Raw genomic sequence first — 17,760 nt, 5'->3', positions numbered from 1 at the left:
AAGTAACCAGAACGTTTGGGTGAAAAATTTATTTAAAAAAGAACAACTAGATACCTCTAGTTAGAAGTATTGGACCCAGTTAATTTAATTTACTGTCAGTTTTTTCAAATCTCAAGACTAATTCTGTTTTAGTGATATTTTTTGCCAGCCAAATAACTCGCTTACGGTTAGTCCTGCAACAAAAATGCGAGAGACTATTTATGTAGGCCATTTTGCTTTAATTTTGATAAGAAGGTCAAAAACCGATAGGAGTGAACGTTTCCGAGATATAAGCAAAAATCCAAATAAAAACACCTTGAACCCCCTTCCCTTTCTCGAGCTTGTCTCCCACCTTTGGGGACTTTTGATATACAGGGTGCGCCAGAACTCGCGCCCCAGAGAGAAATGCCATATAAGGTAAGATACCGGGAACATGGAAAAAATGTTAAAAAAATTTTATCTATAAAATTTTCGAAGTTATGGGGGTTTAAAGTTTGCACTTTGACTCTATTTATTTCTGTTGGAAAAATAATTTTTCAAGTTTTTTTGCTATAGGCTATTAAAAGAGGAAACAAGGAAGCTGTATCCTAAATTGTAACTCTGTTCAATGTCATTTGTGGCTTTTATTGGCAAAATTTTTGTCTTTTTACTAAATAATTGTAAAGAAACATATATAAGATTTTCAGTATCCTTAAATAGATATAAAAAAATGTCAAATGTCAAAAAATAAATGTCAAAATTTTTTGACAGATAGAATTTTTTAAACATTTTTTTCATGTTCCTGGTATCTTACCTTACTTGAAATATTTCTCTGGGGCGCGAGTTCTGGCGCACCCTGTATGTGTACCCAAGTGTAAAGAAAGCGTTTAAAAAAATTCTACTTTCTAGGATTTTTTTCCACCGATTTGTCTAATTTGACTTGGCTAATTCACAAATCAAAGAATTTTATTTTTAACAGTTGTTTTTCTTAATTACTATGAATAAAAACAATTTACATTTAGATTATTAGTACAAAATAATTTTTTGAATTTTTTTTTAATAAAATGCAATTGTCTTGGGAAAAAATTAAAAAAAATCATAGTTGGCTGACGATTTTGAAATTTGGTATAGGAGCGGCCACTAATTTTGCTAACCAGGTTACAAACGATCAGTCGCGAAAAAAAGCCTATACTCATAGTCACCGCTAACTATGACGCCAAATTAAAAAAAAACACCCGTTATTGTAAGTTGGGAATATGAATTGTCGTCTGAACAGTTATTTATTTATTATATTATCTTTTAAACAAATAGTAAATAAATTCAGTAAATTGTAGAATACGGCTATGGTGTAAAAGCCGAGTTAAATAAGTTTTTTAGTTCTTTTTCTTGTTTAATGCTGGCTGGCATCGCCAACTGCTTCAAGATTAATTAAGGCTTCTATAAATCATTGTTCACTTTGCAAGAGAAAATTAAAAATTTTGTTGGAATATATCTACTAAAGTAAATACGTTTTTTATAATGGTTTAGTTGGTGCTGAACAACCAATTACGTCTTTACCATTTTGTCGAACGTTGCTGCTCTTTGTTTCGGATTACGTTTAATCTAATATTCAGGCCGCGAGATCCTCTTTGGAGATAATTGTCCGTTGAACTCTTTGCAATAGAGGGTGCTTCTCTGATGATTCCCAATTTCATACATAGCTTGCCCAATAAATATTACTCTGCTGGTAAAAATCATGGACTTATCGATGAACTCTTTGTTGTGTAATTGATTACGTTTAGACGAGAAAAAGTAGGTTTGATTACATTTTGATTAAACTTTTATAATTGAGGCCTTTAAGCAGATTATAAGATTAGTCAAGCAGCAAGACAATTCTTGTATACAGAATAGCTTCCGCTATAAACTTTTTGTTCATTTTAAAGAGGGAAGGTGAAGTTAGTCTGTTTATCTTTTTTATTTTTTGCCAATTGCAAATTCAAACCAACGCGGAAGCAGAAAGCCAATTTTTAAGAGGATGACGAAAGCACATTACAAATGTTTACACTTCATTTCACCTCGTTAAAGGTTGACTTTTGAAAAGTGTCTTTTTGGTGCAGTTCTACACCCTCAAAATTCTAAATTTTTATGTTTCTAGTTTTGTTTAAATGTTTGCATCCTACTTCATCACATTAAAGGTTGGTTTTGAAAATTGTTTAATCTTAATCCGACTTCTATTCTCTCCAATCAACATATTTTCTAGCTTTTGTTTCTATTTTCGGTTAAACGTGTACATCTCGTTCTGCCGTCTTAGATACTTACGAGTATTTTAGAAAAATCTCGTTTTAGTATACTTTTATTTATAACCACTAAGGAACATACCAGGTGAATAAAAAGTATGGAACCAAGCATTTTTTTCGTAAACTAACCACTTTACGAAAAAAATAATTAGTGTAGCGTAAAGTACAATTAAAATGTGACCATTTATCAAGAATAACATTTCTTTTAGTTTTCGGGTTTATGTGTGTATGTGTGTGAATCATGAAAAAATAGTACCTTATTAAACAGTAAAATGTGACTCGAACTCGCGACAACTATGATCTATTTCGCGTGTAATCCTGCAGGTGGCACTAACGCAAACGTTAGGTTTGCTACTCGGATTTTTTACGCTAAATTATTGTCGTAAAGATGTTTTCCAAATAAGTAGGATAAGGAAAGTCGTGTGATGTTCACACCAGATTTTTTAATTAAAAATTATGATCTAAAAATGACATCTAAATAAATAAAATTGTTTTTTAGTCAGTACTTTTTTTAAATAAATTGTTAAAGTTGCGTTCCGAGCTTATAACGAAGATTTTTCGAACTTAACCGAAGGGGTCATTTCATGCATTTGGTTCTAGGAGAACTCGGTTTTTTTGTGCAGGTGTTTTAAGGTTGTTCCAGATGGATCAATAAATTCAATAAGAACTTATTTTCTTCTATTTTTAGGCTATTCGAAACCACCCCAAATTATCTGCATAAAAATCAAGGCTCTCCCATGATCAAATGCATGAAACGACCACTTCGGTTAAATTCGGAAAATCTTCGTGATGAGCTCGGAACGCAACTTTAATCATTTATTAAATAATTTATTACTGTTTAAAAATAGCTATTTATAGGGTTTTTTTGGCCTCCATTAAAATTAGTGATTTTCCAATCGTCCAAATCGTTCTTGAAAACACCCATTGCGTGTCTAGGCAGGAAAATAAAAACAGGGTTAAATGAAGGTTTTTATATTGGTAGCACTGAGTAACACTGAATGTCAAGTCTATTCTATTCTTCCTTTCTGTTACAAATTCTGTTCACTGCCACTTCTCATCCAAGATCCAAGCCTAAAACAGCTTTCCACACAGCCAACAATTGACCCTTTTGTCTGCAAAAATTTTGTTTCACATAAACATAACCTCAAACCATGCTGAATCACTAACCGGTGAAAACTGAATCCTTAGGGCCTAAATCTCGTCGTATTTCAACACCAACACTGCACACGACATTTTGATCTAAGAGTCGAATCAGAATGAATCGAATTTTAAGAAAATTTTCAGAAGCCCATTTCTTCAACAAATCATATTCTTTCCAATAACGATTGGACGACTTTTCTGACAATAAATTTTGAATTGCAGCTGCTGCCCCATTTTGAATATCCTCTGGCGTATCTTGTGTATCCATTTTCAACTAATGCAATTGAATTTTTTTCTGAAAAGTCTTAATTACTTTGCAAATGTCATAAATTTAAACCATTACACCGTGGAGTAGGTCCTACCAATTCCCTAGCCTGAGAAAATTTAACAATAAATAAATTTGTTTTAATTGAAAAATGTTGTCGGCCGAAAAAGTTTTGTGTATAACACGGCCAGAAACTGTTTTGCAAGTGTTTGCACTTGCAAAATGACAGTTTCTGGCCTGGTAATACAAATAACTATTTAGGGGACGAATCGTAAATAATGACGAGGCGACGCAGGAGCCGAGTCTTTAATGAGAGTAGTCACCTGAAACCTTTTGCGTAAGTGGTGCATACAAGATTTTTTTGTTAAAGCAATAAAGTCACATTTCTTGGCCACAAATAACATAAACGTCATTAGATTGTCAAAATCTACTTTCTTTGAACAATTAGCACGTTTTTTCTTTTTTCTTTGAAATAAGTATTCACTATAACTTTTCGAGGTAACAAAAGTACGTACGCTTTCTGAAACAATCTTTTAAACTGCTAGGAAAGCCTATTATTATCCAACAATCCCGTGAATTTATTGTACGGCTGAGGGAAGCGATGAAGAACCCGATGTTGGCTTGTTCTGCGATGGATGATAGACCCTCAAGTTATTATGTGTGCTTACTTGTTTAATTAAGCATGTGTCTAATTACTATAACTATTGTCCCAAACCTCATGAATTAATGACATAAATAAATACTCAAATATTGTCGGGTTACTGCAAAGACCAGATAACTTCATTTTCCACTGATTTGTGATATTGATAAGTACATAAATGAGTTCTCTTCCTGATTAAGAGTGTTGTTCTCATAGAATAAGAGGTTGTACTATAACTAGATAAGTTCTAAAGCATGTAAGCATGTTACTTTTGAGCAGTAAGTAATACAACTGTAGAATTGCAGATTTAATGAAGGATTACTGCAAACAATACAAATGGAGTTATCTGTTTTTTGCAATAAACAGGTGATATATTATTAAATTCAGTTTTTTTCTTTTTTCTTGAGAAACGTAATGAAATCGTGTTAAAATTTCAAGTTTCGACAAAATTTTGACATTTGAACCATTTGAATTGTCATCGTGCAAAAACTCACATTCTAATGTACATAGTTATTTGTACATATTGAAACATCTTTTGTCAAATGAGTTCCTAAAACAGCTGTTTTCGGGAGCCTATGCAAAAAACAATTTAATTTAATTAGAGGTCATTTTTAGATCACAGTCTTTAATTAAAAAAATTATCATGGTGGGTTGCGATTAAAAGAATTTTTTTTGCAGAACTCGAAAACTTAAAGTAATTTCGGAAAATGTTATTCTTGATAAATGGTCACATTTTAATTGTACTTTACGCTACACTAATTATTTTTTTCGTAAAGTGGTTAGTTTACGAAAAAAACGCTTGGTTCCATACTTTTTATTCACCTGGTATGCTCCAAATTTTATTGATTGGTAGATTGGAGATTGATTTTCGATTTTTTCTCTTAGCGAATTTCTACACTCTACAAGATGCATTTTATGTATAATTGTTAAGGTAACAATTTTAACTGAAAAAGAACACATTTTATGAAAAAAAGCTTTAACACGAAATACATAATTTTTATGCTACAAACGTTCGAAATGATTTCCATTGATTTCTTGGCAATAACGAATACGTTGAGCAAAATTTTGCAAGGAATCATCTAAAATATTTAGAGAAATATTGGCAATTTCATTTCATATTCGTTTTTGTAGGTCTTCGAATTGTAATGGTCACACACACTCGATTTTTTACATGACCCCACAGAAAAAAGTCAAGTGGGGTCAAGTCAAGAGACTTAGCTGGACACTCAATAGCTCTTCTTCGCCGTATCCATCTACTGAAAAATGTTTGAATCTAGGAAAGATACGCATAGGAAATAAGCGCTCCGGAAATAAGCACACAGAAGAAAGCGCACAAGGAAAAAAACACAAGGAAAAATACGCACAAGGAATAAAGCGTACTTGTGTACCGGGAAAAAGACGCACAAAGACAAGAATTTACGTTGACAATTTACTTAGTAACTTCTACATCCAATTTTATAAAATCTTGTGAAATATACTTTTTTAGCTTTTTGCTTTAAAAAGCCTGTAGATTGAAGATATGACTTTCAAAGTTTGCGCAAATGTAAAAGTAACTATAAATAGTAACAGAATTAAAAAAAACATGGCGCCTTCGGCGCTGTACAGTTGTTAGCTTAAGGCCTGAGCACAGAGCGCCCCAGCGAACCGAACACAAGAAAACACCTCAATCGATTAAATTCATAGACGTAGAAGTCGAAATGTGGGATAGGCGTTTTTATGGACATGAATTAAAAATCACAATTAAAAATTTCAAGATAAAATTGTAACGTACCACCACGTACCTATATGAAAAATAAATATTAGTTTATGATGCGCATTTTGCCTTGTGCGCTTTTTTCCGTGTGCGTTATTTTTCTTTGTGGGCTTTTTTTCGTGTCCGTTTTTTTCCTTGTGCGCTTTTTTCCTTGTGTGCTTTTTTGAATGAGAGTTTAAATACTTCTAACTGTTTCCCAAATTTCAATGTGCTTTGTTAAATCGTTCCGAAGATATTTAGTTGTATCCATACTTTTTAGGACTCTATAAGGGTTTAAACTGTCAAAGCTATTAAAAAGCCGGGCGTTAAAACGAATGTTGGGCTATTAAAACCTCTTGATAACGATTGCAAATTGTTGAACGTTATTTATACCATAACAGCATGGAGCGACGGCAGTAATTTTGCAACAATCTTGCTACACATAATTGGGTATACCTGGGGCCGCCATTATACAATCATTGAACCACCGTCACAGGCTCATTTACATTCATGTATATGAAACAGTTTCAGATGCAATTGGGTCTACTGAACACTTAGTCGTTTATCGTATTTAGATTCTAATAGATTGACACGTTTACGAAGGAAAATCTCTCTGTGTCTTCTCTGAAAACAAACATCGACTGTGGATTCAATTTGTGCACGATAATAATTGGGTTGCGGGGACCCTTGATGATCATAACTTGCTCATGTTATACGAATGAATTTCTTTGTCATATATTCCTAAAGCCATATCCTTAAAGTATCTAGAATTTAAGGAATACTTAATATGGAGATACTTGTTTTTATGACAGAGTTTTTTTTTAAGGCAAAATCAAGAAAAGGGGAGAAGGGGAAACGGCTCGACTAAAGGAATGAAATTTATATTATGATCACGGTTTCGGGTTCGTGCTTATGGTGCACTACGGTCTCATCTTTATCTATTTATAAATACAAATGCTTCTATTAATTTAATTATGCGAACTCTACGGGTGGTTCCGACATAACTTGCCAAAGAAAATCCGGTAATAGGTAACTATGAGTAGAACAAGTTTTTTCTTGAGAAAAATAATTTAAAATTCGGTCAAAATTTATTGTACGCTAATGAATAAATTAAGATTAAAAAGCTAATTCTGGTTGCTTTTCAACTATAATTGCAATTTCTTTAGCAACGGTATCTAACAATTATCAAATTGTAACAACAGTGCAATGGTCCTTGACAGCTTTACCCAATTGTAGGACACTCAAGAATTAAATGATTACATTTTGGAAACACTATTTTATCGGTCTGTTAAGAGCAATGTTACATGTACAAAAATGGTCTGGTAACTATGGCATAACCTTATTGATTGCTGTAAAATTTTACAATATTGAAATGTCAATTTTACAATATCGATAAGTCGTTTTTACCTTGTAGATACAAAAAGTGGAAAAAACATTTCATCGTTTATAAGTAACATTTATTGTAATTTATAATACACTAATAAATTCTTAAAAATATTATCTCAGATCTTAAGAGTACCTAGTCCTCCTTGCCATTGTAGAAATGAACTGTGCATCCTGAGAAGTTAATTCCTGATGGTAATGCAGGTGTTTCAGATGTCTTCTCTGGTGGATAACGTCTCACTTTTGTTTCTACATTATTTTCGTACTCAGTTGCAGCTGATGAAGTGGAACTACTGGAAACATCGCTACCAACCATTCTTTTAGCGACTTTAATTTTATCTCTGTCAAAAAATTTTGACATTTATTTTCGACATTTGAAATTTTTTTATATCTATTTAATGATACTGATGATCTTGTATGTTTTTTTACAATCATTTAATAAAGGGACAAAAAATTTGCCAATAAAAGCCACAAATAACATTCAACAGAGTTACAATTTAGGACACAGCTTCCTTGTTTCCTCTTTTAATAGCCTATTGCAAAAAAACTTGCAAAATTATTTTTCCATCAGAAATAGAGTCAATGTGCAAACTTTAAACCCTCATAACTTCGAAATTTTTATAGATAAATTTTTTTTAACATTTTTTCCATGTTTCTGGTATCCTACGTATATGACATTTTTCTCTGGGGCGCGAGTTCTGGCGCAACCTGTATGCTTCAGCTACGGCGGAGCATTTCCAACCACCAAGCCTCTTCAGGTCTGTAAGACTTCCACCCACGTCCGCAAGGACCACGGCTGAGGTTCTTCTCAGGCACTGACCCGTATATTTATCAGACTCCGGAAGGTGTAGAAACGTAGCAATCAATTTAGGAATGCTTGCTATTTTATGGATACCCACTCTTTGAGTGCTGCATTTTCCTCGATTGTAGAAGACGAAGAAGTGATTATGTTCTGCATGTTTTGGTCGCAGACCGATGTATTTTTCCACTATTTCCACTTGATTCACAGTATCTTCGGGGATAACAGTGAAACGTCTCGGTTTATAATTTTTCGATTGATTGATGCTAACAATTAGAATTCCACCCTCAGTCTTAACGTCATTTATCGAGAGATTCGTCACATCGGCAAGCTCCAAAAAATCCAAAAACAGCAACTACCTAAAGATAACTGATAACTTGAAATAAACTTTCGAAAAAAAAGCGAAATTAATTCAATACCTTGCATAACAAATACAGTTTGTCGTCTGCCTCAGTCAAAAACTTGAATTCTTCAACCAAAATCTCGACTTTTTTTAATGAAAGCAGACAACTTTTGAAATGATTTCGTTTACACTGATCGTACTCCGCAATATCGAGTAGTGTGTCCATAATGATGAGGGGCTATGTTTCTTTGACTGCATAAAAAAACGTAAATACACTATAAGAAACTAAAACCATGAGGCCTTACCAGTTCATGAACCTTTATTTACAGTTGTAACTTTGTTTAATTCCTGTCATTGTTTGAATGTCTCGTATGATTTCTGATACCTGCCTTTTGATCTTTCGGGTATTAAGGTATTTAAAGCTTGTTCTGCTCCATTTAACACGTTTTCTGGTAAAACATTATCGTTCGAAGTCATTTTTCTTAATTTTTTTAAAGTTCTATTTTTATTAACAACAACATATCACTATGACACCTGAACATTTCATGCAACTGCGATCAACTCAATCTTTTTTAACGAGAATTTTTGGATTTAATTTGTTCCAATTTTTGGCTTATTCGACAGAAACCGATAAAATCTTGAACAAACCTCAGATGTAATGTATTTATTTTTTTTTTACAAAATGAGCTGAGTGAACTTTTGGATGACGTGCCTTTGCAAGTTCAGAGGGATATGTGGCACTTACATGACGGAGCGCCCGCTCATAGTGCACGAGGTGTTAAAAATTGGTTGGACGCTAATTTTAGAAAATCGGTGGATAGGTCGTAATGGACCAGTTTTATGGTCAGCTCGTTCACCGGACTTAAATCCTTGTGACTTTTTTCTATGGGGCCATTTAAAACAGATTATGTAGACTCCAGTTAACACCGTCGAAGAATTAACTGTTCGTGTAAAAAATGTTGTCGAGTCAATTCGACTAAATTCCAACATGTTGGTGAGAACTCAAGCTTCTATGGCTCGAAGGGCACAAGCGTGCATCGATAACGGAGGGCGTCATTTCGAACATTTAATTTGAAGGTTAGCGCCCTTGATCAAGTGTGGTGCGTAACTTTAATGTCACTCTCACTTACTACGAATATAGAATGGGGTACTATACTATAAAAAAAGAAGGCAAAATTTAGGTTTATATTATTCTTCGTTGTTAAATAGCAATATAACTAAAAATCGATTTTCAATTAAGCTGTAATTTTTTAAATAAATGAGATTTAAACAAGTGGTTTTTGGTCCACTACATTTAAACGCTATTACAATGCGCGTTTGATGACGACGGGCCTCCCCGTCCAATCAGCAAACGCAGCGCTATTTTGTCTCTCTTACCGACGACTTTCTTCCATCGCATCGCAGACTGGAGCTTGGGTAATTAGAGCTGTCGGCTTTGGCTGATTTTGCGCGTTCGTCAGGGTCTGCTCACGTCATCACTTGGCGCAAACATGGTGTGTTTGAAAGTGTGTTTATTTTGCACCAACTTCAAATTTTTTTTTCGCCTTGAATGCACGCTTTCGCAAAAAACAAAAAACACGGATATATTATTTTTTATGTAGATTTAACTTAGACAATAAAAAAAATATAGTATAGTACCCCATTCGTTTTTGCTTGATTATCTAAGTTTTTATCTTCTTTCGCTTTTAATGTACGCAGGGAGACATTGGCGGGTACTAGAATTTACAATCAAACTAATTAAAATTCTATCTGGGCTATTTAGAGCACGCTGTATTAAACAAGGATTTGTTATTCATTCATAGAAACACAAATAAAAACTCACTTCTTGATTGAACTCATAGATTGAGAGCTATTCCACAGACAGAATTACTAAAATGTTTAGGGGTTATTCGATGATTTTGCTAGTTTGATAATTAATTTTGGAATTTATTTTACACTTCTACTTACAAGTGGTTAATAAAAATGCATATGAAAAGTGGACTTATTCGCGGATAATTCGCTCTTGAATGTTATTATGATGTGATTCGTGTATTGTCGTGTGTAAATTCTTACCTTGTCCAGTGTTCCCGATTGAGCGAATAGCATTCACAACAGCGCCACGCTTATTCTTTGCGTGGGCGGGGGCGATAATAAGATTTGTATGAGGGGGATGTTTCCAGTAATTATGTTTCCGGAATGATTTACAGATTCATTCCAACAGTTTTGCGTACGCACTTGCATAGAATATTGTTCGACTACTCGTAATGACATTAAATAAATTAGTAAAAAGGGGAAGACTAAGAAATAATTTCAGACTGTACTCGTATCTGTCAAGATTTGGTAAATCTAAGAAATGCATTGATAAAACGAGACAAATTACGAACACAAATGAGAAAAACCCCCAGAATTCGTACGATAAGATGGAAGGCTGATGGAGTCCCGAACTTAATCGCATCGAAAATATATGGGGTTTCATGTCAAAAAGATTAAAAAAATTAAATGTTAGTCTTCATAGTGCAGAAGATACAGTCTGTTATTGAAATGCATTAAGAAAATTTAAACGCTGATAGAACTCATCAAAACAAATTACTTTGCTATTTACCATTTTTTCGAAAAATCTTTCTAAACCCAGATAAAATTTTAATTAGTTTGAACGTAAATTCTAGAACCCGCCAATGTCTCCCTGCGTACATTAAAAGCGAAATAAGATAAAAACTTGATAGCCAAGCAAAAACCAATTTTTTATTCGTAGTAAGTGAGAGTGACATTCCAAGATACGCACCACACTTGATCAAGGGCACTAACCTTCAAATTAAATGTTCGAAAAGACGCCCTCTGTTATCGATGTATGCTTGTGCCCTTCGAGTCATAGAAGTTTTAGTTGTCACCAACATGTCGGAATTTCGTCGAATTGACTCGGCTGCATTATTCATACGAACAGTTAATTCTTCGACGGTGTTAACTGGAATTTCACACACAATCTGTTTTAAATGGTCCCATAGAAAAAAGTCACAAGGATTTAAGTCCGGTGAACGAGCTGGCCATAAAACTCGTCCATTACGACCTATCCACCGATTTTCTAAATTTGAACTTGGCGACCGCGAAATCGCTCCAGCAGCATTCGATAAAGCTTCCCCGTAGATTAGCACCATGTCTGTTAACTCCGGATTAGTGTGCTGCACCATTTTTGACGATAATTACGGGAAATTCACTTGCCAATAAATTGTAAACACGGCCACATGTAGGTGAAGGACGTGACTAAATTGTGTCAGTAAGTTTTTGTAAGACCTATCTACCTGGGTTTTTGCCGTATTTACTTTTTTGCGTACCGTGCCATCCATAAACGACTCGATGATACGGAAATACGGTGAAAATAAATGTAAGTATAAATTTGAGTTTTCGAAAAAATGGTACTTAGCAAAGTAATTTGTTTTGATGAGTTCTATCACCGTTTAAAGTTTCTTAACGCATTTCAATAACAGACTGTATATGGGAAAGTGTGGAAAATCCATGGGAAGCTTTATCCAGAACTGAAGATTTAGCACACAGTCTTGTTCACTCTGTGACTAGAAGATTATATTAAGTAATTGCAAGAAACGGTGCTATGACCAAATACTAATTTAATTAAAAATTTATTAGTATATTAAGTATTAAGAACGGTAAGGACATTTTACCGATCGGAGACAATTGTTTGGAAGAGGAGCGAAGCGACGACTTCAATTATTTGTCTGAGATCGGTAGTCCTTAACGTTTGTGATGCTTATAACGTCTTCTGTACGATAGAAACATTTTTCCCTTGATCTGAATAAATTATTTGAATAAGAATGTCAATTGTGTCATTTCATTTTCACCTAAAGTGTCGCCACGGTGTTCTAGGAATTGTTATAAATTAAATTAATTATTGTTAACAGTAGTTGAGGTTTATGTTGCCTAGACAAAAGTTTGTTGATAGTTTGAAAAAAATACACCTTTGAAAAAACAGGTTAGGATATTTTATGAGTTTTCTCAAGAAAATGTGATTCAAACTCCGACGGTGTAGACAGCGTTCAGCTTGGAACATTTGTTGTTCATCAATCATCACTTATTTCCTTAAAAATCAATATTTCGATATAAATGCCTATAAAATCTTTAAAAGCTGGTGTGAGGAAAAGAGCTGTGAAATTAGTGAAAAAATTACTGAAAACGCCGGAAGATTTACGTTGAATTCAGCTGTTCTGTTAGCGCTACTACCAAAGAACCCAGCGGAATTACAATTAGTAATTGTAGTGGTTGTACGTTGTAACGTGTTAATTTTTGGGTTAATTGAGGACACCTTTGATTTGCTTACCTTGATGGTCAACATACATAACCTCAAGTTTCCTCAATGTGTGGTCGTGTTGTGTGTTTTTGGGGTAGAGTAGTTAATTAAAATTGGCCTTATTTCTTCAAAATCATTTATTTCTTAGTTTACAGTAATTTCAACTTTTTTTTTAGTTTTTATTTTGACGTCACATCTCTTCAGTTTAATCAATCCATTTGGCATCATCTTGTTATTGCCCGTTAAAACTTAAACCTGTAACTTAGTTTTAGTGTTTACCTTTAATTGTATATACACGGTGTTTATAAATGCTTAGGCATCAAGTTGGCTTTGCAAATTGTGTCAACATGTTTTTGTACGACATAGGAAGGGTACCTACAGCGAGTGTACAGGGTTTCACAAACGAATAAACACAGGTGCATGTCAAATTTTGTTGGGTATTGACTATGGCAGATTATGGACTGAATTTACAACAGTAAATTGCTTCAAGTGGTGTAAATGCCAACTATGAACTTATGTCTAACGTTTCGCTGAATTGAAACTACACTTTATGAAAATAACACAAAATAAAGAAGAAAAAAGTGGAAACAACGATTCCATGTTTGTAGGTGTATTACGTATAGTCATCACAACAAGGCGGCAAATTTAACAAAAATTCCAGAGGTAACTTGATGCTCAGGCATTTATAAACACCCTGTATTTTCTCTTGCCTATACGAACCATAACTATAGCTTGGGCCTAGGTCGCCAAGTAACACTTGTCTTTTACGCTTTCATCATTGTGCAAACTTTTAGTTTTGTAATTAATTAGCTTAACTGACTCTGGGTTGGTAGAGTTCCTGAAAATTTTAAATCCGGGGCGCTCGTGAAGAACTGAATTTTGAACCTCGCCGTCTCCGAATTTTGGGTCTAGTCAGGCCAGGATCTCTACGAGAGTCTTCCAAGGTTCTCATTACAACGTTTAATTTTAATATGAAATAAATTGTTGGGATTATAATGTTTATGCTAACAATAAATGTTTTGTGGATTTTATCTGATTAATGTTTGAAATTATTTACCGTTTTAAGACGGTAAGTAAATTCTTACCGTTCTATTTATCATAGAAACCAGTAAATACAACCTACCGGTCTCGAAACAAGCGCGGTAACTAACTAAAAACGTTCTATCGTGAAAAAAATTATATTAAGATCTGTTAAACAGTACATGAGTGACCAATTGCTGAAGTTTTGTTTAGTTCAGTGTTACCAAGTAACAGTTAGTAAAAGGTTCGTTAAGTTTAAAGAAATGTTACTAAAGTCGTGCACAGCAGTTGTACGCTTTTCTTTTTAATACAAGTTTACATTTTTAAACGTTTTTTGTACTTCTACTTCCACAAAAATGCGGATTGTTCACTTCTAATTTAATAATTTTTATACTACATTATTGCAGCTCTCTCGCACCAAACTGATCCGCGCACTTCTATCAGTCTATCAGGCGCGTAGATATTTATTTTAATCTTTTCAGATTATTATTATTAAACTAAATTGAGGTTTTAATGGAGAATTCTAAAGTAGCATCAGATGGATAAGGATAGTTTACATTTTTGTAAATGAACACCATGACTAGAATCAGTTTGAATAAACTGAGATGACACATTTATTTAATCATACAACTTATAGTTTGACTGGCCCTTGGTCTTGCGCATACAGATTCAAGTGTTTATGTGTGCGTGATAGGGTGGTTTCATGTTTATTCAATAAAGTTGTATAATGCGCGCTTTTTTGTCTGGAGTAAGTATGCATATTTCGTTAGCTGAAGCCAGCTGAGGCATCTTGGACGATGAATAGAAACAAGATTTCTCGACTCTTATTGTATGCAACCTTTTTTATTTTCATGGTGCATCATTTGCTCAGAATGTATGTATATACTCTGCAACGGGTGGTTAGCAGAGGGGACGCCTTGGTATTAGTTCGTAATTTCTTCGGGCTTACAAGAGCTCAGGCGATGTCTGATCGAAAGTATTCCACACGGTCCAATAGCGCTCTTGTGTGGACTCAGCCATTGCATACAAACGATACAACTATGTTCGTAAAATGCAGGGTTATTCAGGGGCTTGGCAATGGAAACTTTTAACATTTTACCAATTTGTTTCAAGGGTTCTACTGTAAATGGTACAATAAATATGTATAACTAAGTATTTATTTCATACTTCAAAATTGTTGTAATAAGTATATAATAATTTGACAGCTTTAACAGTTTAAACCTTCAGATATTGATACTTTCAGAATTTGAAAATTATTATTTTTTTCGCTTCCGATAATGTACATCCCCATACGTGCTTACAAACGCGTCATGTAAATGACCAAAGTTATTCGTCTATTAGTTGCCCTTGACGACGGAATATAATAGTGTCATGTACATTCCTTAGAACATAAATAATAGTATATTATGTAACTAGTGTTATAAACGCCACTTTAGACATGAGATTTATTAGGCACGAGCGAAGCGCAGCGGAGCGAGTATTTAATAGAATGAATGTCTAGAGAAGTTTATACACGTGTTACATACTATACTTTTTCTACGATCACCACAAAAAAATTTACTTAAATTAAGAATAAAAATAAAAAAAAAATAATATTTGTACTTAATTTTAATTTAATTTTCGACTTTTTAAATTTATAACCAACAAATTTACCCTTCAGGAACGCATACAATTTGGCATATTTGCTTATGTCAATATTGTTTTTTAGGTTAAGCGTCATTTGATACATTAAGTAGACTGTCCACAAGGAAGACGGTTTCAACCTTTTCGAAAGATCTTGAAAAAAAATGCAAGCAGCACATTCTCAGATAAAGAATTTAGTTAATTTCTTGACGCCAATATTGGAAAAGTTTATATGCACGTTCGTACTGACTTTTTGATTTTTCCGGCAGTAAACTAGCAGTTGCCGAGACCGCTGCTTCGATAATCTCGGGTGGATTGCAAATTCTATTGAAAACATCATCTTCACTTTCATTTTCATTTATTTTTCACAAGCCGCAGCCCCGTCGAAATGACAACTAAATGACAACAGACTGAATAAGCAGCGTTGTTCAACGTTAACGTTGATTATTGTTTTTACATTAGAGAGTTTTTGCAAACCGAAAAAAAGTTTAACATATTACGACAAATGGCCGTTGCTAAGAAATCAAAAAATGAGACGTTTACATAAACGTCTTTGAATTGACGGAATACGCCTTTCGCCGTTGAAAGACGACACAGGACAATTAAATGAGTTTGTCGTTAAGGTTAACGTTAACGATTTGCAAAAACTTTCTAATGTTTTTTTTGACGTTATTTTTACGTTAAGCTAGGGTTTCCTACAAAGCGGTGCCGTAATATTACGGTGAATGACGTCACAAAAACGGTGGCGATCACATTTTGCATTAAGTTATTAAAAAATGTTACGTTGGTGTTGACCGTCTTTTAGGAAACCATCTCAGTTCAAAAATATGGCACCGTTTTTTCGTGACGTCGTTCGCCGTCATATTACGGCACCGCTTTGTAGGAATCCCTAGCTTTAGTGTGCTTACTAGGCTGTTTCCTCTTCTAATAGCTTGCATGTAAAACGATTTTGCTAAAAGAAATAAATAGTGCAAAATTTCGATATTTTTATAGATACATTTTTTTAAATATTTTTTTCTATGTTCCTGGTATCTTACTTGGAATTTTTCTCGGCGCACGAGTTACGAAACATCTCGTGTATGTAATTATAATTGATTGTATGTTTTTCGCTTCTTAAAATCTGACTTTCAGAGGACACGTTGCAAGTGTATCTTCATTTATTAATATGAGCAAAATTTTAAATTATTTAGATAATTATTTAATAGATAATGAAATTTTGAACATTTTTTTTGGCAAATTGCTGAGACTATCGATGAAAATTGTTATTTTATAAAAATTTAAATATTATTGTAAGCAAATTCAATTATTCTATGTAGGGTCTGAAAACATACTGTAATGGCATGCTGTTGGTGTTTGTTCATACAATTTGTTCATAATTTGTCATAATTTACGTAAAAATCAATTTGACATTTATCTTCATTGCAACATTATACATATCTTCCGCAGACACGTACTAAATTTCTACACTTGCTTGATAGAAAAACTTTTTGCTCGCACTGTAATTCTATAGTACATAATAATAAAAATCACTTAAACATAAACTGTATTTGTTGAGAAATTATTTAAGCAATGAATGAACAAACCTTTGCTAATTATTCTTTATTTTTATTTTATTATTATTATTTTATTATTTATTGTAAATTGATTTTGCAACAATAAAACGCTACAGTGGTGTGGCAGCTGTAAACCAGAGGCCGTTTAATCTAGTCCATGAAATCGATTCTGAATATTTTTAGTATTCCATCCACGATTTTAGAGCAGGAATAAACAATGTCCAATTAACACCACATCAGTATACGTGGAACGTTACCCTTTTTTTGTTTAGCCAAACATGTATTCTACAGTTTTGCAAATATTCTCGTTATACACCAATGGGCTTGGCTGACCATGTTGCACGTGAGTGGCATATAAATAGACTGGTGTTAATAGCGTATACTCGATATTACACCGTGCAAGCGCGTTGTTTTAAACAGATTTGGACGAACCGACCAACCATAGTGATCGATAGTAGTTTGCTTTTGCGTTTTGCAAGCAGTGTTTATATAGAACCGTATGGTAACTATACCATACGATAACTATACCTCCTAGAAGAAGATGAACATTTACTTTGGTTAACTGTATTTTTCGATGGTGATATTTACATTTGCTAATGAGTTGAAAATAGAAAACATTCACATAAAACTTGCATACATGAAACAGGTTTAAATGTGCACTCAGTAAAATTTTTGAGACTCTTAAATACATAAGCTCGTTTTGTTTGTTAAGTTAAGAAGCTTTTTTTAAAAGTAATTTTAGAACATTAAAA

General features: G+C 33.6%; 1 protein-coding gene across 1 annotated transcript in view; it reads left to right on the top strand.

The window, feature by feature from the left end:
• LOC123012934 (protein muscleblind-like) overlaps nucleotides 1-5,440 on the top strand; it is a 108,859-nt gene extending 103,419 nt beyond the window's left edge. The window contains exon 3 of the mRNA XM_044411178.1: nucleotides 5,411-5,440. Coding sequence (XP_044267113.1) covers nucleotides 5,411-5,425 — 15 coding nt within the window. The 3' untranslated portion in view covers nucleotides 5,426-5,440. The remainder of the gene's footprint in view (nucleotides 1-5,410) is intronic.
• Nucleotides 5,441-17,760: the final 12,320 nt, after the last annotated feature.

This window comes from Tribolium madens, unplaced genomic scaffold (assembly GCF_015345945.1).
Source record: "Tribolium madens isolate multiple individuals breed KSU strain unplaced genomic scaffold, Tmad_KSU_1.1 Scaffold_96;HRSCAF=242;Tcas5.2_LG5, whole genome shotgun sequence".
NCBI classification, from domain to species: domain Eukaryota; kingdom Metazoa; phylum Arthropoda; class Insecta; order Coleoptera; family Tenebrionidae; genus Tribolium; species Tribolium madens.
Note: the sequence above shows the minus strand (reverse complement) of the source record. Positions and strands in the feature narration are given on the sequence as shown.